This window comes from Pantherophis guttatus, chromosome 12, assembly GCF_059756535.1.
Source record: "Pantherophis guttatus breed Tessera chromosome 12, ASM5975653v1, whole genome shotgun sequence".
In the NCBI taxonomy this organism is placed as follows: domain Eukaryota; kingdom Metazoa; phylum Chordata; class Lepidosauria; order Squamata; family Colubridae; genus Pantherophis; species Pantherophis guttatus.
Window position 1 is genome coordinate 7,288,856 of NC_142074.1, and position 22,869 is coordinate 7,311,724.

Sequence of the window (22,869 nt, forward strand, 5' to 3'; positions counted from 1 at the left end):
CTCGACTCATGACCATTCATTTAGTGATCATTCAAACTTGCAACTACAGGTGGTCCTGCACTTATGATCATAACTAATCCCAACATTTATGTTGCTAAATGAGACAATTGTTAAGGGAGTTTTGCCCCCGTTTCCAACTTTGTTAACAACTAAATTGTTAAGTGAATCCCTGCAGTTATTCAGTTAGTAACCCAGTTGTTAAGTGGAATCTGGCTTCCCCACTGTCTCTGCTTGTCAGAAGGTTGCAAAAGGTGATCTCAGGATATTGAAACCGTCATAAATCTGAGTCAGTTGCCAAGCACCTGAATTTTGATCGTGTGACCATTAGGGATGCTGCAAGGGCCATGTGAAAAACATTCATAAGTCACTTTTTTCAGTGCGGTGGCAACTTTGAATGGTCACTAAATGAACTGTTGTTAAGTCAAGGACTACCTGTATCATGAGAATCAGGAGGAGTGTCATTTGAGACATCTGTGTAACCCTCCCCCATTATTTCAACTGATGGCAGTATTTTCCTTTAGAGGTAGTCCTCAACTTACAACCACTTGTTTAGTGACCGTTCAAAGTTTGCAGCGGCACTGAAAAACATGACTTTCACACTTTCATGCGTACAATCCCAATGGGGACTGCAGCATCCCCAGCGCTTGGCAACTGGCATGTATTTACGACAGTTGCACTTCCCAGATCATACAATCCCCATTTGTAACCTTCCTAGCTGGCTCCCGATAAGTCAATTGGGGAAGCCTGATTCACTTAACAACCTCATGATTCACTTAACTGCAGCAATTCGCTTAACTGTGGCAAAAAGGTCATAAAAGGGACTCGCTTAACAACCGTCTTGCTTAGCAATACAAATTTGTGGCACTACGTCAAGGACTCCTTGTAGAGAGTTCTTGCATTCCTAACTAATGACAATTTGATTCATTGCTCTAGAAACAGTTACCCCGTATTTTTCGGAATAAAAGACACACTTTTCCCCCCCTAAAAGAGGGAGAAAATTTGGGTGCATCTTGACACTCCGAATGTAGCCCCGCCCACCCACTGGCCCCCACCCTTTGGCCTCTGCCTCCCAGCAATTTACTTCCTTGCAGCAAGCAACAAACAGCAAAACAGCCCTTTTCAGCTTCAGCACAGCCTGATTAGCACAAGCAGTTGATTGGTGGTTGGATTGGCCTCCCGACCCTCAGCTGTTTCAGGCTGCAGGGATTGTCATAGCCTATTGCCACGCAGGCCTCCACTGCTTGCTGCAAGCAGGCAAATTGCTGGAAGGCAGTTTTTTTTTTTCTTGTGCCGAAAATGAAAATGAAATTAAAGCAGGCTGTTTGCTGCAGCGAGGCAAACTAGGAGGCGGAGGCAGAGTTATTGTGAGTGTATTATGGTCTTATTTTCTTCTTTGTGTCCTTTTGTTGTAAAATTTCTGTCTAGAATCAACAATTAGCTGGAATTTAAAAAGCATTTCACTAACTTAATTAAAATTTTACCTGAAGGAAAATAAAGAGAGGGGGGGGAAAAGCTTTACATCTAACAAATTGTGTGCTGAATAACTTACTGATTCTGATTACAATACCAATCTATGCAAAGAAAAAAAACTTAAAACAGTTCCAAACTGGTAAAATTTCATATTATTTCCCATATCCATGCACTAGTGTATAACTTGTTTGCCTCCCCAAAAAAGGTAGGTGTGTCCTATAGTCCAGAGCATCTTATACTCTGAAAAATACAGTAACTAGAAAGCTTGCTTAGCCCCTCTAGACATGCTCCAGAAGTATCTGGTTTGAAGGCAGGAGCTTTCAAACAATACATTGTAAAGCCAAGGGAAAAAGCCCAGACAAATTCCTGGCAACCAAGGCAGCTGGAAAAGAAATCTACATGCTTATTTTTCCAAGCGTTAATGGCCCCCATTCTGAGCTTTTGAATTTCAGCTCAGAGATGCTTTCTCTTCCCTCTTTGATGTCTCTCCAGTCAGAAATTCCTTCTCTGCATACCGTGGAAAATCACTGAATGGAGACCAGTAACTGCTCATCTGGGAAATGGGTAAAAAGGAAGAGTGGAGGGAAGAGAGACGGTTGGGAAGAGCTGAAATTACATTGTTTTCTTCCTAGCCTAACTCAACTTCTCCAGAGCTCCTCAGGAATCATTACAGCTAGCCCTTCGACTTGCAACCATTTGTTTAACAACAAAAATTGCAACAACATCGAAAAATGTGACTTATGACCAGTTCTTGCACTTACAACCACTGCAGCATCCCTAGAGTCATGTGATCAAAATCTGGGCACTTGCAAACGTGCATGCATTTACAAAAGTTGCAGCATCCCAGGGTCACATGATCACCATATATTGTCCCTCAGCCGGCTTCTGACAAGCAAAGTCAATGAGGGAAACCGAATTTATTTAACATCCGCATGATTCACTAAAAGCTGCAATCATTAGTTTAACAGTCTACAACAAAAAAAAATGTTGCAAAATAGAGTGAGACTCGCTTAACAACTGCCTTATTTAGCAATGGAAATTCTGGTCCCAACCGTGGTTGTAAGTTGAGGGTTACTTACCTGCAGAAAAATGGTTAGCACAATCTTCGGAGGTTAACTCCATCTTCTAAACCAAAACTGGAGAAACTTTTCCACAGCTTAGCAGAAATCTGAATTGGGTCACATGTGTTTGGTAACTGATGGTTTATATTTAAGCTTTGCTGAGACCTTAACAGCAAATTTCAAGCTTGTAAAATAATAGGGGGGGGAAATCACAATTTCAAAAGAACATCCTACCATATCAGGTACTCAACAGATCTCAAAGAAATCCATGGGAGGTGGACGAGATCCAGAGTCTGAGTTCTTGGATCTTGCCACCAAGATCCTGTTTGTTTGTTTCTTTGTTTCTTTGTTTAGAAAACTTATATGGCGGAGGATTTATATTGCTCATGATAGTTATGAGAACTATGAACCACTCCACTGTTGAGAGCCTTCCCATAGATAGAACAATAGAATCACAGGGTTTGCAGACAGGAGTATAAATCCTTCCATTCCCCATCATCCAGGCAGAGCTGAAGAAGCAAAACATCTTCGAAGAAAAACCAGAAAGTCCAGCTGCCACTTGAACAAAGCACCTTCTGGACAACCATGACCTGGATGACTGAGCATCTCCATAGACATTCTGAACAAATGGTTGTTCAGTCTCTTTTTACAAATTCAATAAAATAAATAAATAAACATGTTCCCCAAATAAGGTCATCAAGAAATGTTAGTGGTGGCAACTAGGCTGTCATTCATTTTTTTCTCCCTATTTCACATTTTTATCCCACTTTCGACAAACATTTAACTGAAGGTGGAGTTCAGGGTTTGCAGGCCACCAGCAGAGGGTAGCAGAGAGTTGCAGGAACCTAAAGGTCTCCTTAAACAGGTTTGAAAGCTCTCCTGTTCTCCTGGCCAAGAAGTGGTTGGGCAACAAATGAAGGAGTCATTATGCAAAATCAGTAGGGCCCTTTCACAAACAAGGAAACATCTACCATTTCTTGGGGGGAGGGGGAATTCATTTGTTGATGATTTTCCCTTTCTCCAGAGGGCAGACAAGAAGTAATGAGTAGAAACTTGTTTAAAAGGAGATCCAACCTAAAAGTAAGAAGAAATTTCCTGGCAGTGAGGACAATTCATCAATGGAATGACTTGCTTCCAGAAGTTGCGGGTGCTCCATCATCGGAGGTTTTTAAGAACAAATTGGATAGCCCTATGTCTGGATGGTATGAAGCTCCTGCCTTGAGGTTGGACTATGATTCTATGGTCTATGTTTTTAAACTGTGAAAAGCTTTGCTGAAGTTTTGTTGGATTGCTGAACTGAAAATATAGCATCCTTGGTAAGAATTGAGGAACAAAATTAACATTCAGTGGCTGAAGGAGATCCTCTAGAATATAGTGATGGAGGTCCTGATTAGCTAGGAAGACAGGATATCATTAAATAGTATCAGTAAAGCCCCCCCCCTTCGACATACCTCCTTTCTGTAGCAGGTAGATCGGGACAACATAGAGCATGATATGTTGAATGTAATAAATTTCCATTTCAAAAGGTAGCTGCAAAAAAAAAGAAGAAGGAACAGATTTATAAATACAAACTGGTGTGCACACAGCTCAGAGTAATTTTCCCTTCGATTCAATTTCAGGTCAGTTTTATTCAATACAGGTACTCCTCGACTTACAAAAGTTCATTTAGTGTCCATACAAAATTACAAAGGCACTGAAAAAAGTGACATGACCGTTTTTCACATTTACAACCGTTGCAGCATCCCTATGGTCATGGGATCAAAATTCAGGTGCTTAGCAACTGATTCATATTGATGACAGCTGAAGTATTCTGGGGTCACGCGATCGCTTTTTGTGGCCTTGATTTCAAGCAAAGTCAATGGGGAAGCCAGATTCACTGAACAACCGGATTACTAACTTAACAACTGCAGTGATTCGCTTAACAACTAAGGCATGAAAAATGTAAAATGGGGCAAAATTCACTTAATGAATGTCTCACTTAGCAGAAATTTGGGGCTCAACTGTGTTGAGGACTATCTGTATTGTATGCCTCTAGAGGAACGACTATTATTCATCAGGACAGCTGTATATCTATTTCCCAGTTTGTAAAATGGCTCAAACGAACAGGCTTGACTTGACATGTTGCATCCATTAACCATGTTCCCCAAATACTTTTAACCCAGTCAAATGTCGTTATAGGAGCCTGAGTGGCGTAGGAGGCTAATGCCTCCTACTAAGGCAGCATTTAACATCCAGCTGTCTGCAATTAAAGTAAGATCGAATCTCACCAGGCTCAAGGTTGACTCAGCCTTCCATCCTTTATAACGTAGGTAAATTGAGGACCCAGATTGTGGGGGCAATAAGCTCACTTTGTATAAAATATGCAAAAGTATGAAGGCTATTGCTTAGCGCATTGTAAGCCGCCCTGAGTCTCCGGAGAAGGGCGGCATATAAAAATAAATAAATAAAAATAAATAAATAAATAAAATTGGTGGTTCTGGGTGCAATCCCAGTACAGGATCCCACCTACTGAGTGTAAAGTCCAACTATTTGGGAAATACTGTATTAAAGCCTCCCCCACTTTCTCTAGGGAGGGGCTACTATCCAAAGAGCCATTGCAAAGGACGTTTTCCTCTTGGTAGGTGTTACTTAGATACAGACTTGGAGAGTCAAGAGTAGCCAGGATGGTAGGATGGAAGCTTTGACGAGTGCGGAATGCAAACTGAAATTCTGAAAGCCTATCAGGAAATGGTCACAAAACCACAGAACTATTCATTTTGGTCAGGTTGTCTCTGCTGTCATGTTTTTGACAGTTGCTCAACAGAGAACATTTCCGCAAACAAATGCACTGTAACGTCACCCAGACTTTAAATAATATTCTTTGGAATGAAAATGTTTTATCTTAGAGATTAACCCTTGACTTACAATTCATTTAGTGATTGTTCACAGTCACAACACCACTGAAAAAACTTATGACTGGTCCTCACACTTATGCCTGTTGCAGTGTCCCCATGGTCACGTGATCCAAATCCAGATACTTGGCAACTGGTCCATATTTATGACGGTTGCAGCATCCCAGGGTCACGTGATCCCCGTTTGCGACCTTCTGACAAGCGAAGTTACTGGGGAAGCCGGATTCACCTAACAATTGCAGTGTTTCATTTAACAACTGTGGCAAAAAGATCATAAAGTGGGGCAACATTCACTTAACAACTGTCTTGCTAAGCAATGGAATTTTGGAGCTTTTTTTTTTTTTTATTTGATTTATATGCCGCCCTTCTCCGGAGACTCAGGGCGGCTTACAATGTGCTCAGCAATAGCCTTCATCCTTTTGTATATTTATACAAAGTCAGCTTATTGCCCCCACAAACTGGGTCCTCAATTTACCTACCTTAGAAAGGATGGAAGGCTGAGTCAACCTTGAGCCTGGCGAGATTCGAACCTGCAGTAATTGCAGGCAGCTGGTCTTAATAACAGGGTGTTTTAGACCACTGTACTACCAAGGCTCCTTAATTGTGGTCTTAAGTCAAGGACCACCTGTATAGTGGTATAATTCATTGCAATCATTAAGAAGGTCCCCATGTGTGATCTGACTTGACTTTACGACCGGTTTTACAATGGTTGTTAAGCACTGTGGTCACTAAGTGAACCAGTGGTCATTAAGCAAATCCAGAATTTCCAATGGGCGCAAACATGGTATAAAAGTCACAAATCAGAATCACGTAACCATAGGCCGCTGCAACCAGTCACAAATGCAAGCAGTTCCTAAGAACTCCAAACGTGATCACATGACTGTGGGGAGGTGCGCCAGTTGTAACTTTGAGGACGTGTTGTAAGTAGCTTTTTTTAAGACTGTCGTACTTTCACAAAGTCATTAATAACTGGTCGTTAACCGAGGACTACTTGTATTTAGGTTACCACATTCCTTGGTAAACCAAAATCAAGAATCACCAGCACCCTTCATAAATCAGGTCATTAACATGTAAAGCAACAATCCCAGTTGTGATCAAACAGAAAGAAAGATGACACCATCAACAGACTCAATTTATTATGGCACTTTAACAAAAGAGTTATTACCTGGATCTATTACCTGGATATTGGCACCACAAACATTGTGACATAACCAAGCTTCACCACAACCGAATTAGGAGCCTTAGATTGGATGCAAGAAACAACTCAGCTATTTTACTATAACTCAAAAGTATACATGGCTATCTAGTGTATGTTGACCTCTTTTGGAATAAGCTTTTAGAAGCTGGAAGCTTTGACGTATAAAAATATCAAATGCATACAAACACAGTCGGTTAAAATATCCATCCATACCCCGTTTTCCTATCATATTCATTCCTTTTCCACAATGGGCTCCTTGTTTGGATTTTGATTCATTAACCATTGTTTCATTTTTAGGAAGCAAACAAGGCAGAAAGTGCAGGAAGCCGTGCTCCATTAATTAAGATTATCTCTATACTGGCTTGCTCCAGAGACAAAAAGATGGTTCCTACTCTTTAAGGTTTCAGGGGGCTTTGAAGAACTGGTTGTTCCCCTATGCATTTGAGATTGAGCAAACTGCTACTTAAATTGGTTTTTATTGTTGTTTTTTTTAAAAAACGGAAAGACTTCTGCAACCTTGGACATTATTTGCCAAGACTTCTGCAACCACCATGATTCGGATGGTTGATTTTTTTTTTTTCCTGGTGCTTTTAATCCTCATATGCCACTCGAAGTTATTGCCAAAACATGAGCAGCCAGAGAAATGAAATGAAATAAATCAGTAAATAAACAGTGCAAGATTTAAAAAAGAAGGAAAGTATCAAAGGCTATTTCTCTTGAAGTCCATCCAGTCCCATATTAGAGAATCTTGGCATGGGAATCTGTGTGGGACTCAGGCCCAGCTTTATCTTTAACTGTGGAAACTTGTTGTGTGACTTTAGACTAATCCCCACCTACCCACCTCAGCCTAATGTGACCTGCCAGGGTGGTTGCTATGGGAAAATTGCACAGAGAAATATGTAACCCACCTGGACAGAGTGAATGAAAGACAGGAGAGAAAGCTAGCAAATAAGTAAGCAAGAAAATATATAAACAAAGGACAGGTTGAGAAACCCAACACTGATCACTGCTTTGCATTCCAAAGAGTTTAAATCAGTGTTTTTCAAACTTGGCAACTTTAAGATGTGTGGACTTCAACTCCCAGAATTCCCCAGCCAGCTGAGCATTTTGGGAGTTGAAGTCCACATATCTTAAAAATTGCCACGTTTGAAAAACTCTGCTCTAAATCTTCAGAGGCTGCGGAAAAATCCCATAAGAATTGTTGTGTTTGCTGAACAAATGGGTTTCCTCCAATGCAGTATTATGCGATTCTGAATTCTTGGCCAAAAGAAAGGACTCCTGTACTTTTATATACATTTGGGGGATTTTAAAAAACAACACAAACAATTCCTGTATTTTATCAGCTCTCCATAACTACCCAACCATACAGGAATCCCAGTTTGTGTCAAACTGAAAGGAGTGGAAATGACAGCTGCTGATTGTTGGCTCAAGAAGTTTATTTCACAATGTTGACTCTTCTTAGCAGGAAAATGATGTCAGCATTTTCCTGTACATATCAGGGTGGAACAGTTCAGAGAAATTCTGAACACAAGCTTGCACACTATGGGCAGCTCAGCTCAACAACACCAGCCTAACCTGATCCTTAGCTAGCATTTAAATAATATGCTGGATGATCAATGTCTCTGATATTTGGTATCCTCGTAGCTCATCAGAAGTTCTCCCTGTATTTCTAGAGATGCAAGCTAAACTACAGAATATAGAATAACAGAGTTGGAAGGGACCTTGGAGATCTTCTAATCCACCTCCCTGCTCAAGCAGGAGACCTTATACCATTCTTGATAAATGGCCGTCCAGGCTCTTGTTAAAAGCCTCCAGTGTTGGAGCAGACACAACTTTTGAAGGCAACTGTTCCACTGGTTAATTGTACTCACTGCTAGGAAATTTCTCCTTAGTTCTAAGTTGCTTCTCTCTCTGTTCAGTTTCCATCCGTTGCTTCTTGTTTTGTCTTCAAGTGGTTTAGAAAAAATAGATTGACTCAGTCTTCTTTGTGGCAACACTGCTATCATGTCACCGTTGGTTCTTCTTTTCACTAGACTAGACATCCCCCGTTTGCTACATAGCATCTCATTGACCAAATTAATCAATTAAATAAATCAAGACCAATTAATCGACAGAATAGCTTGCCTCCCTGAGTTGTGGAGTCTCCACCACTGCAGGCCTTCAGGAAAAGATTGGAGAGCCATTTGTCTGGGATGCAATAAGTCTCCTGCCTTGAGCAGGGGGTTGGACTAGAAGACCTCTGAGGTTCCTTCCAGTCTTACGATTCTTTGAAATGTAGGAGATTGAAAAAAGCAAACAATGTGATTGGGCTTTGCATGTTGGAGACACCCACTGCAATTTGTTAAATTGTAGTTTAAGGTTCGACGGGAATTCAACCAGTTGCTGGTCACCTTCCACTAAGTCTGCTCCAGTAACCCAGCAACAGCTCTCCATCCTCAGCAAGTATTCAGTTGTTGAACTAATCCAAATTGGAGATTCTACCCTTTAATGTGGGACTTTATAATGGGTATATACAAAACACTAAACCTCATGATACTTTGGCTTAAATACTTGGAAAACCCATCCAGTGTAGTTTGTAGGCCTTAGGTTTCATTTTTGGGAATGAGACAATGCACTATACCTAACCAAACTCACATCCTTGACTTACAACAATTTGCTTAGTGCCCATTCAAAGTTAAAAAGTGGCTTATGACCGTTTTTCACACTTGGAACCATTGCAGCATCCTCATGATCACTTGATCAAAATTCAGACAATTGGCAACTGACTCATATTTATGACGGTTGCTGTGTCCCGGGATCGTGTCCCTTTTGCGACCTTCTGACAAGTAAAGTCAATGAGGAAGCCAGTTTCACTTAACAAACATGTTACGAACTGCAGTGATTCACTTAACAGCTATGGCACGAAAAGTTGTAAAATGGGGCAAAACTCACTTAACAACTGTCTTGTTTAAGAACAAAAATTTTGGGCTCAATTGTGGTTGAGGACTACCTGAACAGGGCATTTGTGTAGTTTTCACATCTTGCCTTCTCCCTCTCTCTCACCTACACACATACACAGAGAGACTTTATCCCATCCTTAATAGGCAGGGTTAGATTATTATTGTTAAATTGGATATTACTAAATTGATATAGAATTTGACTATGACATCTCTGCTTATAACCCTCCTTCCTTTAGAATTAACAGACCGATTCGTTTAATTTTGTTTGTTGATCTCAAGATGCAAAGTACAGCTCAATTCACTGTTCCAAAGTAACACTTCTTCCCATTTTGCAAAACAAAATTGCATTTCAATTGAAGTACATAGAAAAAATTGTGTACCTGCCTAAGTGGGTATGACAAATTGATGATAAAGTATTAATGTATTGCTTTACAAAAATTTGCTCACAGGTACACCTTTGTGTGGAGGGGGGGCAGAGAGTGGTAGGAACAACGTTTGAGCAAACATTAACAAAAATACGAATCAAACAATTGAAAACAGGAGAAAAGAAACTAATCAATTTGTCCCTTCTCATCTGCTAGGCAGGCTCAGATGTCCAAGAGCCAAGAGAATTTGCTGTAGGTTGAAATGGAAATGTCGGAGGTCAGACTGTAGAAGCCAAATGTTGCTAATATTTCATTCGAGCAACACTTTGTATATCTCCTTCTGTCGAAGCTTTTTAAATAGAAACAGCCAAAATAAAAATATACAGGTAGGCCTCGACTTACAACAATTGAGCCCAAAATTTCTATTGTTAAGGGAGATGTTTGTAAAGTGAGTTTTGCCCCATTTTATGACCTTCCTTGCCACAGTTAAGTGAATCGCTGCAATTGGGAAGTTAGTAACCTGGTTGTTAAGTGAATCTGTTTTCCCCATGGACTCTGCTTGTCAGGTGGTCACAAAAGGGGATCACATGACCTTGGGACACAGCAACGGTCATAAATATGAGCCAGCTGCCAAGTGTCTGAATTTTGATCACGTGACCTTGGGGATGCTGCAAAGGTCGTGTCAAAAATGGCCATAAGTCACATTTTTTCAGTGCTGTTGTAACTTTGAACGGTCTTCAAACAAACTGCTTTAAGTCGAGGACTACCTGTATTAAACCCAACTGGTTATACAGGCAGGTCTGCTCTTGTCTATGCAAGAAGTTTCTGAATGGACTTTCTTAAGCGTGTAAAACACTGGCTTCCCTAACCAGAGTGGATTTTGGCTCTAATTAAAGCCATTCCGCAGGAAAAGTGGGATTAGGAAGAAAGGCACAGGGGCTGATCCAGCTTGTACTTTATTTGGGGAGATTAAGCAGCTAAATTACCCAGGCTGAGTCTTTGCAAGGCAGGACTGCCACATGCCACGTTCTTGGCTCTGGAATGTGTTTCTTCCTGTGGTTGGTGCAAAGGCGGAATATCATCCAAGCAGATTCCAAAGCAGAGAAAGCAGACTTCTTTCCAGCTGGAGTCCTGCAGGTGAGGCATAGTTTGGGAGGCAGTCATCCCAAAACAGGTAGCCGTCACTTAATGACGGTAATTAGGACTGGAATTTTCCTTGTTAAGCAATGCAGTCGTAAAATGAGACATCATGAGACCACACCACTTAGCCACACAACTCCTGGGTTTTGTCCGTTCCACACCATCATTAAAGTCTAATGACCGTTACAACAGTCATTCAGTGGAACGGCTTGTCTTCCGAAGCTGTGGATGCTTCATCACTGGAGGTTTTTAAGAAGAGACTGGAAAGCCATTTTGTCTGAAATGTATACGGTCTCTTGCTTGAGCAGGGAGTTGGATCAGAAGACCTTCCAACTGTTATTCTGTTATGTTGTATGAAGGCTTGAGTAAGAAAGCCAAAAAACCCAAACAAACAAGCTGACTGAGATACCCAACCATAGGATCGCTCTGGTGGGACCAGAGATAAATCAGATCAACACAGTGATAAGGATCAACTGGTGACAACAATAGCACACTTTGTTTTGAATAGGCATTCTTGCATCCGGGGCCCGATTGTCACACCACTTTAATTATTGTGATAATAGACCAACTTGATGTACTGCTCTGCAATGAAGCAGAAAACTCCGCATTTTAACGAGCGCACCTCAACTTTGACACAATAATGCTCATCATCTCCCAAAACAATTAATGCAGAAGGGACGCATCACATTTTCTAAAATCAAAGCAGTGGCTGATCTTCTCTGTATTGTCCCATTGGGTATGTGGGTGAGTGGATGGGGCAATGAATGGAATCAGGTTCAATGACCCATAATAAAGTTTTACTATGACTAAAATCAGAGTCAGCAGTTTAAGGGAGAAGTATTAGAATTAATTACAAGTTACAACCAAGCAGCCAGGGGTTACAGCTATTAGGTCAGTCACAGTGTTGTGTTTTAAACCAGGAGATCGTTGCGGAAGAATTAGCCAACTCTATGTTGTTGCCCAGGGATTCCTACACTCTTTGGGGAGGCTAATTTGTTAGTTTGAATTTGTAAACAAATAGTTTCATATTTGCTCATCAAGAATGCAATTGTGGTGTGCTTTTTAAACATTTATACTCAATAAATAAATAATACACCTTCAGTTATAGAAAGCAGCAATAGACATGCGTAAACAGAATGCAACACACTCACATGCTATCCTTACTCATGACTTTATGATTTTCAACTTAGCATACTGTGCCAGCTCAACCAACTATGATTCAAAGCCTTGATTTCTAGATCCACTCAAGGGAATTGTGGCCAATCATGGCTTCTTTAACAAACCATGATTACATAAGGATTCTAGGCTGATTCCTCTTTTAACTCAGTCCCCAGGTTCTGCCCCTCCTTCTCCTACAATCAGGATATCCAGAGAAAGACCTTGTAAAGAATTTTGTGAGAACATTCTTGCAATTGTTTTATTACTTCACACAAAAGATAAAAGCCAATTAAAAAAGCAACCTCCCACATTAGCAAAAAAAAAAGCACACCAAGCTGTGCATTCAAAAATAAATGGTAAGTAATAAATAAATAAACTCCTCTGAAGCACCTCAGATAGCCCTGGAAACATAAGCCAATATTTGATGCATACAGAAAAGTCTTTACTGGAAAAAGGAGCTATTTGCACTGACAGCTCTTTAGTGCTCTGTACGGTCAAAGATCCTGTGATAATGTGGGCTGCCAATTCGTGTAATCGTCATATGTGTACAACTTTTTTGCTGGATATGCACTTTTACCTGAACTCATAAAAAGAAAGAAAGAGAGAGAGAGAGAGAGAGAGAGAGGAAGGAAGGAAGGAAGGAAGGAAGGAAGGAAGGAAGGAAGGAAGGAAGGAAGGAAGGAAGGAAGGTCTGATGGAGACACACTGCTGGGTCACATGCAAGGAATCACTTCATCAAAATTAAACCCGTCACCCGTGGTTCCGTTCCTTTCCAATAGCAAGCTGAGATTAACTCACCAGGCGTGTGTTAACCACAGGAAACAGGAGAGCAAGAAGGGCCCCATTCAGCATGTGCATTTGCAACCTACCAAAAGAAAAAAGAAAAAGAAAAAAACAAATGTCACTTTTGCAGCATAAGGATGTCTGTTGCAAGCAATTCACAACAATTGCAGCCGGTTCTAAAAGAAGTCACCCGACTGGTTTTGTGACTAACATTTTGCGACTAGAACTCACAATCTCCTGGTTTGAAGTCTGGTGCCTTAAACAGTATTTCAATTGACTCTTTATTATTATGTGTTATTTTTATTCCTGCCAGTTTTCTTGGCTAGATTTCAGAAGTGGTTTGCTATTGTCTGCTTCCTAGAGCCAAGAGAGAAGGACTGGCTCAGGGTTACCCATCTCGTCCAAGGCAGAACTAGAAGTCACAGTCTCCCGGTTTGTAGACTAGTGCCTTAACCTCTACAACTGTTTTTTTTTCCCCATACCATCTGCTGATTTACAAAGTCAAATCCAGATGCAAACTTTTATTGGCTCAGTCCAATCGTCTGCTTCTTAAATGACTAAAGCAAAAACAGCCCAGGCATTCCATTATGAGTCATTTTAAGAACACCACCAAAAAGTCCACCTAAGTGCAGAGGATCCAACCTTGAGAGCAGGTGGGATAGGTAAAGTGGTTACTCAGCTGCGAGACTCAGAACCATCCCTCCTTGACCTTCTTGTCCCCTAAGAGTATAAGAGCATACAGTGAAGATATGAAGATGTTTTCAAGATTCATTAATGGCCCTAAAACAATAATGCAGCATTCCTGGAATCCAGCCTGTGTTTTGACCTGGCCTGCCTCTAAGGGCTGACATTAGGGCAGGATTTCTCAACCTTGACAATTTTAAGATCGGTGGACTTCACCCATCTGGGTCAACTCCCAGAACTTCCAAGGCTGAGAGGCACTGCATTAGGGCAAAATAATCCAACTTCATCTCTTCCTGTTTTTAAAGATCACAACCTTCTACATTCAAGGCTCAGTTAGCAAGATGGCTTCTTAAAAGGACAGCCCTTTCCCAAGAAGGAACTAAATTACATGTTGAGGTCCTAGAATGGACGTTGTCTTACCTGAACGTCCCTTTTCTGGGCGCTGCGTACACTATCCATGCATGGGTTAATCCTTCAGTGCTTGGCAAACAACTGAGTGAAAACAAAAGGCTTTTGTTCCCCTTTCCGGCTCCCAAGCCACGCCTCTGGTCCCATGATCCCCCAGTCTGAACGAAGGTGCAGCGGATAAGAAACCACACCATGGTAACATATAAAACTCAACTTTATTAACTCAAATTAACGTAAGGTAAAAGAAGGACTAGTCTCAGCCATAAGAGTGGCAGGCAGCTGTAACGGGCGGGATATGGATAGTGTACGCAGCGCCCAGAAAAGGGACGTTCAGGTAAGACAACGTCCATTTTCCTGTGCGCTGCTCCCACTATCCATGCATGGGATATACCCAAGCTTAAACTCCCTGGGTGGGGGGCTGCCTGCTCCCAGAGTCCTCCTCTGTCAGCACTTTTTGCAGGACTCTGCGGCCAAAGGATGCCTCAGCTGAGTTGAAGGCATCGATCCTGTAGTGGCGGATGAACGGTGTGAGGGATGACCACGTTGCAGCTCTGCAGATGTCCACGACCGAAGCTTGTGTGGCCCAGGCCGCCGTAGTGGCCGCACTGCGAGTCGAGTGCGGAAGGATCTTGCTGGGGGTCGGTTTGGCGTTCAAATCATATGCCATGGCGATGCAGGCCTTGATCCATCTGCTAACTGTGGCTGCTGATATCTTCTGACCCATGGACTTTGGGTTGAAGGAGACCAGGAGTCCCTCCGTCCGGCGGAAAGGAGCGGTCCGTTGGATGTAAAGGTGGATGGCACGTCGCACGTCTAGGGTGTGCCACCTCTTTTCTCTGGGGTCGCGAGGTGAGGGGCAGAAATCCGGCAGGATGAGCTCTTGAGCTCGGTGGAACCACGAGTTGACCTTCGGGGTAAAGGCCGGATCCAGGCGTAGACTCACCGTGGATTCGCGGAAGATGCACAAATCTTTGCGAACTGACAAGGCCGCTAGCTCTGAGACTCTCCTCGCTGAGGTGATCGCCAGCAGGAAGGTCACCTTAAACGATAGGTACTTAAGCGATGTCGAGTCTAGGGGCTCGAAGGGGGGCCCGGTCAGTGCCTGCAACACCAGCGGTAGATCCCATGAGGGGTAGCGGTGAACTGTGGGGGGCCGCAGGTTGGTGGCCCCATGCAGAAACCCCTTGATGCGTGGGTGGTGCGCGAGGGATTGATACGGAACGCACACAATGACCGTTGACAACGCTGCTGTCTGTCTCCGTAGGGTCGCGGGGGCCAGGCCCTTGTCTAGGCCGGCCTGTAGGAACCGCAGAATGTCCTGAATGGTGGCTGATGTGGGATCGATGTGCTGCTGGGCGCTCCATCGACAGAACGCCTGCCATGACGACTCGTAGATACGGGTCGTAGCTGGACGTCTGGCCGCCTGGATAGTGGCAACCACCTCATCTGGTAGGCTGTCCTTCTTCAAGATGACCCGTTCAAGTGCCAGACGGCTAATTGGAGCCACTGGGGCTCTGGGTGCGTGACTGCTCCCTGGCACAGGACGAGCTGCTGTGGTGGGATCAGCCATGGCTGTTCTACGGACAGTGCTACAAGGTCGGCGAACCAGGGTCTCCGGGGCCAGTTCGGGGCTACCAGGAGTAGGTCGGCTTTTTCTGCCAGTAGCTTCCGAATGACTCGCAGGAGGAGCGGGACTGGTGGGAATGCGTACAAGAGGCCCTTGGGCCACCTGCATCGTAGCGCATCGTGGTCCTCCGCTTGTGGTGTCGGGTAGCGTGACACGAAGCGGGGAAGCTGAGCGTTGGTCGGGGTTGCGAATAGATCTACGACCGGGTTGCCGAATCGTGAAGTGAGTTCTTGAAACAGGTGAGGGTGGAGCTGCCATTCCGCTTGATCTATTGTTTCGCGGCTGAGCCAGTCCGCCCTCACATTGGTTGCCCCGGAAATGTGATCTGCTCTGATCGAGAGCAGGTGTTTCTCTGCCCAGCTGAACAGCTCCGCGGATTCCATCATCAGGGCACGGGACTTCGTGCCCCCCTCCCTGTTGACGTGTGCCTTGGCCGAGATGTTGTCGGTCAGGATTAGGACGTGATGCCCCTGCACCGTCGTCTGGAAGTTGCGGAGCGCCAAGCTGATCGCTCGAAGCTCTAGGAGGTTGATGCTGCATTGTCGTTCTTCTTGCGACCACTGACCTTGTGTGACTAGGTTGTGGAGATGGGCTCCCCACCCCCGAAGGCTGGCGTCGGTGGTGAGTATCAGACGGTCTGGCTCTAGGAAGCTGGAGCCCTTGAGGAGCGACGGTGACGTCCACCACCCGAGGGACCTGCGGACCTGTGGAGTGAGGCGAACCTCCTTCTTGGAGTTGGCCCTTCCCGTTCGCTGGAAAGGAAGGAGGAACCACTGCAGGGGTCTCGAGTGTCTGCGTGCCCACGGTACGATGCCGAAGCAGGATACCATCTTCCCGAGGAGGGTTGAGAGGTGAATCAGAGAAACTTTCCTCCTCGTCAGGCACTGCCGTGTTAGGGTTCGGATGCTTTGGACTCTGTCCGGTGATAAGAATACCTGGCCGCTGGCCGAATCTATCTGTGCCCCCAGGTGAAGGAGTCTGGTGGTGGGCAGGAGCTGACTCTTTGTAAAGTTTATGGTGAAGCCGTGATCTTGGAAGACCTTGATCACCATCTCCATGTCTTTGTAAGCTTGGTCGGGCGTGGACGACAGGACCAGAATGTCGTCCAGATAGCATAGCACCCGGATCGGGACGGCCCGGAGTCTGGCCGCCACCACCGCTACCAGCTTGGTAAAGGTGCGCGGGGCCGAGGAAAGTCCGAATGGCATCGCGCGATATTGGTAGTGACTGCCCGCGTATGCGAACCTCAGGTACTGCCGGTGAAGCGGGTGAATCGGCACGTGCAGATAAGCCTCCCGGAGGTCGACTGATTGAAGGAAGTCGCCCTGTCTCACTCCCGCAAGGATGGTCTTGAGGGAGTGCATCTTGAACCTGTGGTATTGTACCGACAGGTTCAGGCGCTTTAAATTCAGTATGCCCCTCCAGCCTCCGGAATTCTTGGGTACCAAGAAGAGGGTCGAGTAGAATCCTGAGCCCCGCTGGCTGTGCGGAACAGGCTCTATGGCCTCGACCTCCAGAAGGTGGGCGATCTCCTGCGACATCAGGTCCTGAAGTTCCGAGGATCGAGGGGTTGGACAACTGACAAACCGGTGGGGCGGCTGGCCGGAGAATTCGATGGACAGACCTAAAGAGGTCGTACGCCTTACCCAGGAGTCCGAGGTCGATTTGGCCCATTGTTGATGGAAGAGGATGAGCCGTCCCCCTATGGGCCCCGAGGGCCTGGAGTCATTTTCCCCTTCTGGCGGGCTTAGGGCCGGCTCCGCGGAAGTTGCGTTTGGGCTGTTGGTGTCTTCCTCGGTCTCGGAACTGTTGTCTGTCGTTAAATCTGTCTCCCCCTTGGTAATGGGGGCGGTGCGAGGAGGACCCCCTGGGTCCGGCGCCTGCACGAAAGGGCTGATGGAGCGGGTAAGGTGTGTACCTGCGCTCCTGGCGCCTGTAGGTTGATGGGAGGATCTTCCTCTTGTCCTTCCCTTCAATGAGTAGGGGTTCCAGCGATGCACCAAACAGATCTGGTGCTTTATATGAGGAAGCCGCCAGCTTCCATTTGGCCTTGAAGTCGGCTTTCCAAGGCCGAAGCCAGAATAGTCTCCTAGCTGTAAGGGTAGAAGCCAGCGCCCTTGAGGCGAACTTGGCTGAATTCAGGGAGCTGTCAGCGGTGTATTCGGTGGCAGCTATTATCTTATTCAGATCCTGATGTAGTCTAGTGTCCTCAGGAGGGAGCCTGTCTTGCAGGTGCCGAAGCCAAATAAGCGAGGCTCTGTTGAAGAAGGACGAGGCTGTCGCGGATCTGATTGCCCAGCCAACGGCCTGGTGCGCCTTGCGGAAGGCCCATTCCATCCTCTTTTCCTCTGCCTTGAGCGAGTCTAGAGGGTCGGTAGAGATCAGGGAGCTGGAAGACAGGGTTGCCACCGGCTGGTCTACTGAGGGGAGCACCAGGAGATCCTCTAACTCTGGGGCTGAGCAGTAGAGTTTTTTATCTAGGTTGCTGGGTGTCGCCATGGATGCAGGCTGCACCCAGGGGTTCTGAATCACCTCTGTAAATAGCTGTGGACAAGGGATGTAGTCCTTCTGCGGCTTTGAGGATTTGAAGAGGGCATCGTGCGGACCCGCCGTTGGCGTGGAGGGCGCTGCGATATCTCCTGGCACTCCAAGGTTGGTCGTGAGTCGTGCCTTGTGGAGGAGCGACTTGAATAGGGCCGGGCGGAAAAGGCCTGTAAAGGCCGGAGTGTCCGGTGCTAGTCCTTCGTCCTCCGATAGCTCCATCTCCTCTGGGCCCTCCTCCGCTTGGTCTGATTCCTCTGATGAAGAGTCGTGACCTCGCTGTGGGATGGGATGGGGCTGAGGGTGGACCGGCCGCGCCTGGCTGGGTGCGGTTTGTACAGGAACCTGCGCCGCCTGCTGCATTGATGCCGTGAAGAAGGATGACAGAGCCGCCGAGAACATGGCCTGGAAGTCCACTGGGGGTGCCAAGCCCAGTCCGCCTTGACCCTGTGGGTCTACCCTTGAGGGTGTGGCACTTGCCTCCCTGGCCCGGCGGTGCTGGTTTGGTGCGGGGGAGGTAGGAGTCTCCCGTCCGGGCCTTGACGCTGTCTCGGTGCGCGGTGTTGCGCGCGAGGGCCCAATCCCCTCAGGGGTACTGGGGGTGACTGTGATGTCGGCCACAGATGTAAGTCCCCGTTCCGCCTCTCTTGGGGAGATGGGGGTAGGCTCCCCAGGTGTAGGATCCCTGGACGGGGTTCCTGAAACCGCCTTGTGCGCCCTCTCCCACTGTCGCTCTAGGGCGTTGTGTCTCCTCAGGGCGTCCCTATCTTGGAAGGGTAGGGAACCTTCTGAGGCCGCCCTGCTGGCCGAGCTCGCGTGCCTCTTTTTTGATTTCTTCTTCCCCCTTTTATCGCATGTGCGTGGGGGGCTTAATTCCAGCTCCATGTCTGACGATGGGGGGGAGTGAGACATGGCTGAGTCGGCTGTGTGAAGTAGGTGCCTTGTTCTGTCGCTCACAGGCGTTGAGTGAGCGCCTCGGGCCCCCCCCGGACCTCTTCAGACGGTGGTGGTAGAGGTGGTTTGATGCCCCTTCCAGCTGTGGGGGGGGGTGCAGGTCTGCGGCTGGCTCCCTGGTGGGTTAGGGAGGCACAAGCCTGAGAGTCTCGCGCAAAATGGCGGCCCGAAGGTCCACCAATATGGCGCTGCCACGTGGTGCGCTTCACCACTAGGGCAGACCTGGCAGCGGACTTATAATGGCGGCCCGAGGGTCCGACCAAACGCCGCGCAATCCCCTTAACGAGGGCTATTCCGTAGTGCAGGGGGGGCTGCCTCCTTCTTCCGGCGCTTGTTCTCGCGCCCTCGCTCCGATGCAGCCCTGCGGCGTCGGCTTGAAACGCGGCTTCGGTGACTTCGCCGCGTGGGCGGCTCGCTTCCGGCTCCGCCGGCCAGCTGATGCGCGCGCCGGCGCTCTTCAAAGATGCCTCGTGGGCGGCCGGCGCTTGGGGCTCCGCCGGCCAGCTGACGAGCGCGCCGCGGTTTCTGAAGCTGCCGCGTGGGCGGCCGGCGCTTGTGGCTCCGCCGGCCAGCTGATGCGCGCGCCGGCGGTATTCACGGTTGCCGCGTGGGCGGCCGGCGCTAGGGGCTCCGCCGGCCAGCTGAAGCCTCCGGCGTGGGGCGAAGAGCAAAGAGCTTCTTCAGAGGAGAGAGCTGTATGAGGCTAGGGGGCTGGCGAGCGAGCGTGTGATCGCTCTGCTCCACTCCCCCTCCTCCGCTCAAATTCGCCCCACACAGTAGTCAAAGAATAGGAAAAAAAAAAAAAAAAAAGGTTAACACGAAGGGGAGCTATTCAAAAATAACGTAAAAGCCTAACGCTCAAGGAAAGGAGAAAGCCTTAAAAGAAATGGAGAAGAAAACCCCCACAGACACACAATACCTTAGCAATCTGTGGAGCTCCAAAAATCACTACAGTGTTTGCCAGCAACTGAGTGAAGACTGGGGGATCATGGGACCAGAGGCGTGGCTTGGGAGCCGGAAAGGGGAACAAAAGCCTTTTGTTTTCACTCAGTTGTTTGCCAAGCACTGAAGGATTAACCCATGCATGGATAGTGGGAGCAGCGCACAGGAAAAAGAGTGCAGAGAAGACCAGCAAAGATGACAAGGGATCTGGAGGCAAAACCATATAATGGTTAAACAGCTAAGGAAACTAGGCATGTATAACCTAACCAAGTGAAGGCTTAGGTGTGACATGATAGACATTTTCCAATATTTGAGGGAATTTCCAATATCCAGAGATAAGGGGGCTGACCTATTCTCTAAACTACCCGAGGGCAGGAAAAGAAGCAATGAGCTAAAGCTCATCAAAAGAAATCCAAGCTTGAAACAAGCAGGAATTTCCTGATAGAGGGAATGGTGAATCAATGAAGCATCCAGACTTGTGGGTGATCCGTTGCTGGAGTTTTCAAGAAATAACTGGACAACAATTTGCCCCTGATGGTATAAGGTCTCTTACCTTGGCCAGGCGGATGGACTAGAAGACCTCCGAGGTCCTTTCCAGCCCTATGACTCTATGATTCTATATATAATATGATATTCTTGCCATGGCAGATGAATTACTTAGATTACTCTCTGACAACAGTTTACTGTACACATCAGAATGCCAACCAAGGGAATTCCTGTTGTGTACATCCACCAGAGGCATCCAAATGGAGGGTCCATAACATGAGACATCCTCTGGGGTACTGCTACCATTGCAAACATTTCCAAAAGATGTAACCCAATTGCAATTGTTAATATAACAGAAAGGGAAAATCCTTATTTGGGGGAAATAAAAAAATAGATCTATATGCAAAGCATGAAGGTAGAAAGGCTGGATAGAAATCCAATGATAAAGAAAAGAACAGCTACAGATTGTCCCAAAGGTACTTGTTTTTTTTTTTTTTCCCAAAAGGCAACTGGACTTCCTTTGTTTTTCTTTGAAAACGGACTTCAGTTGACTTACCTGAACGTCTCTTGTCAGGGTAATGTGAGGATAATCCATGCATGGGTTAACTCTCATCTATTAACCAGAGACTGAGTGTAGATTTTTTTCAAAGTGTTTAGCCACGCCTCCTTACTCGGTGAGCTTCAATCTTTTTTCACGAAGGTGCGGTTCACTAGAGAATCTGCAGAAAGAAACAAAGAACAAAACCACCACCCAGGCTAGGCTCAGGAAGCCGAAAGGAAGGGATGCATTATCCTCACATCACCCTGAAAAGGGACATTCAGGTAAGTCAACGTCCGTTTTCCAGTGTGATGTTTGGATAATCCATGCATGGGATGTACCCAAGCTTAAGGACCATGGGTGGGAGGCTGACTGATCCCTAGGTCCTGGGTGGAGTGAACACTCTGCAACACCCATCATCCAAAGGACGCCTCAGCCAGGCACAGCTGTCTAATTTGTAGTGTCAAATGAACTGTGATAGCGACAACCACGTAGCCACTCTGCAAATGTCACTGACAGAAGTCTGGGTGGCCCAAGCAGCCAAAGTTGCAACGCTGCGAGTAGAATGTGGCAAAATCCGGCCTGGCCTTGAGTTCATATGCCATTGAAATACACGCCTTCAGCCATCTGCCCACTGTGGAAGATGATACCTTTCGGCCCATTGACGAAGGATGAAATGATACAAAAAGCACTTCTGTCTGTCGAAAGGAAGCCGTCCTCTTAATGTACCTGCGGAGGGTCCTCCTTATGTCCAAGGTGTGCCACCGTTCTTCAAGTGGATGGTGAGGATCTGGACAAAAATCCAGAAGAATGAGCTCTTGGGCACAGTGAAACCAAGAGTTCACCTTGGGCAGAAAGGAGGAATCCACCCACAGTACAACCGTATTGGAATGGAAGATACAGAGGTCCTTTCTAATAGACAAGGCTGCCAGTTCTGAAATCCTCCTAGCTGATGTAATAGCCAAGAGAAAGGCAACCTTTAGAGTCACAAATTGGAGAGAGATGGAACCCAGTGGTTCAAATGGTGAAGATGTCAGAGTTTGAAGTACCAATTGAAGATCCCACGTCGGGTAGCGGTGCACCTTGGAGAAAACAACAAACTCTTGGATGTTGAGATAGCGTTCAGTGAGAGTCACAGGTAAGTAGAGTAGACAAAGCCACCACCTGTCTACGTAACATAGTGGAAGCCAATCCCTTGTCAAGGCCTGCTTGCAAAAAGTCTAGAACCTCGGGAACTGATGCAGAAGTTGGGTCTAAGTGCTGTTTGGAACACCACAGACAAAAGGATTGCCAAGAAGCATTGTAAATCCAGTTCATGGACTCCTGCCTCGATGCCTGTATAGTCTGTATAACCTTCCCCAAAAGGTTATCTTTTCTCAGGAGGATCCTTTCAAGTGCCAGACGCTCAACTGGAGCCATTGCGGCTCCAGATGGTAAATGACTCCCTGGCTGAGAGAGATCCTGTCCCGAGGAATCCTCCAGGGTCGGGATACCGATAGACTCACTAGGTCGGCGAACCAGGGACGGTGTGGCCAATAAGGTGCCACCAGAAGAACCTCTGCGTGTTCGAGTAACAGCTTTTGAAATACCTTTGGAATGAGTGGAATGGGGGGAAATGCATAAAACAGTTCCTGCGGCCAAGGATACCTGAGTGCATTGCAGCCTTCTGCCCCTGGGCTCGGAA

The 22,869-nt window shown here is 46.3% G+C and overlaps 1 protein-coding gene across 4 annotated transcripts in view; it reads right to left on the minus strand.

The window, feature by feature from the left end:
* The window catches only part of TMEM164 (transmembrane protein 164), a 48,652-nt gene that overhangs the window by 5,471 nt on the left and 20,312 nt on the right, over positions 1-22,869 (minus strand). For all 4 annotated transcript variants that reach the window (XM_034435052.2, XM_034435051.2, XM_087877537.1 and 1 more), the window contains 2 exons: positions 13,021-13,087; positions 3,983-4,061 (listed from right to left, as the gene is read on the minus strand). In XM_034435052.2, the coding sequence (XP_034290943.1) occupies positions 3,983-4,061; positions 13,021-13,087 (146 nt within the window). The remainder of the gene's footprint in view (positions 1-3,982; positions 4,062-13,020; positions 13,088-22,869) is intronic.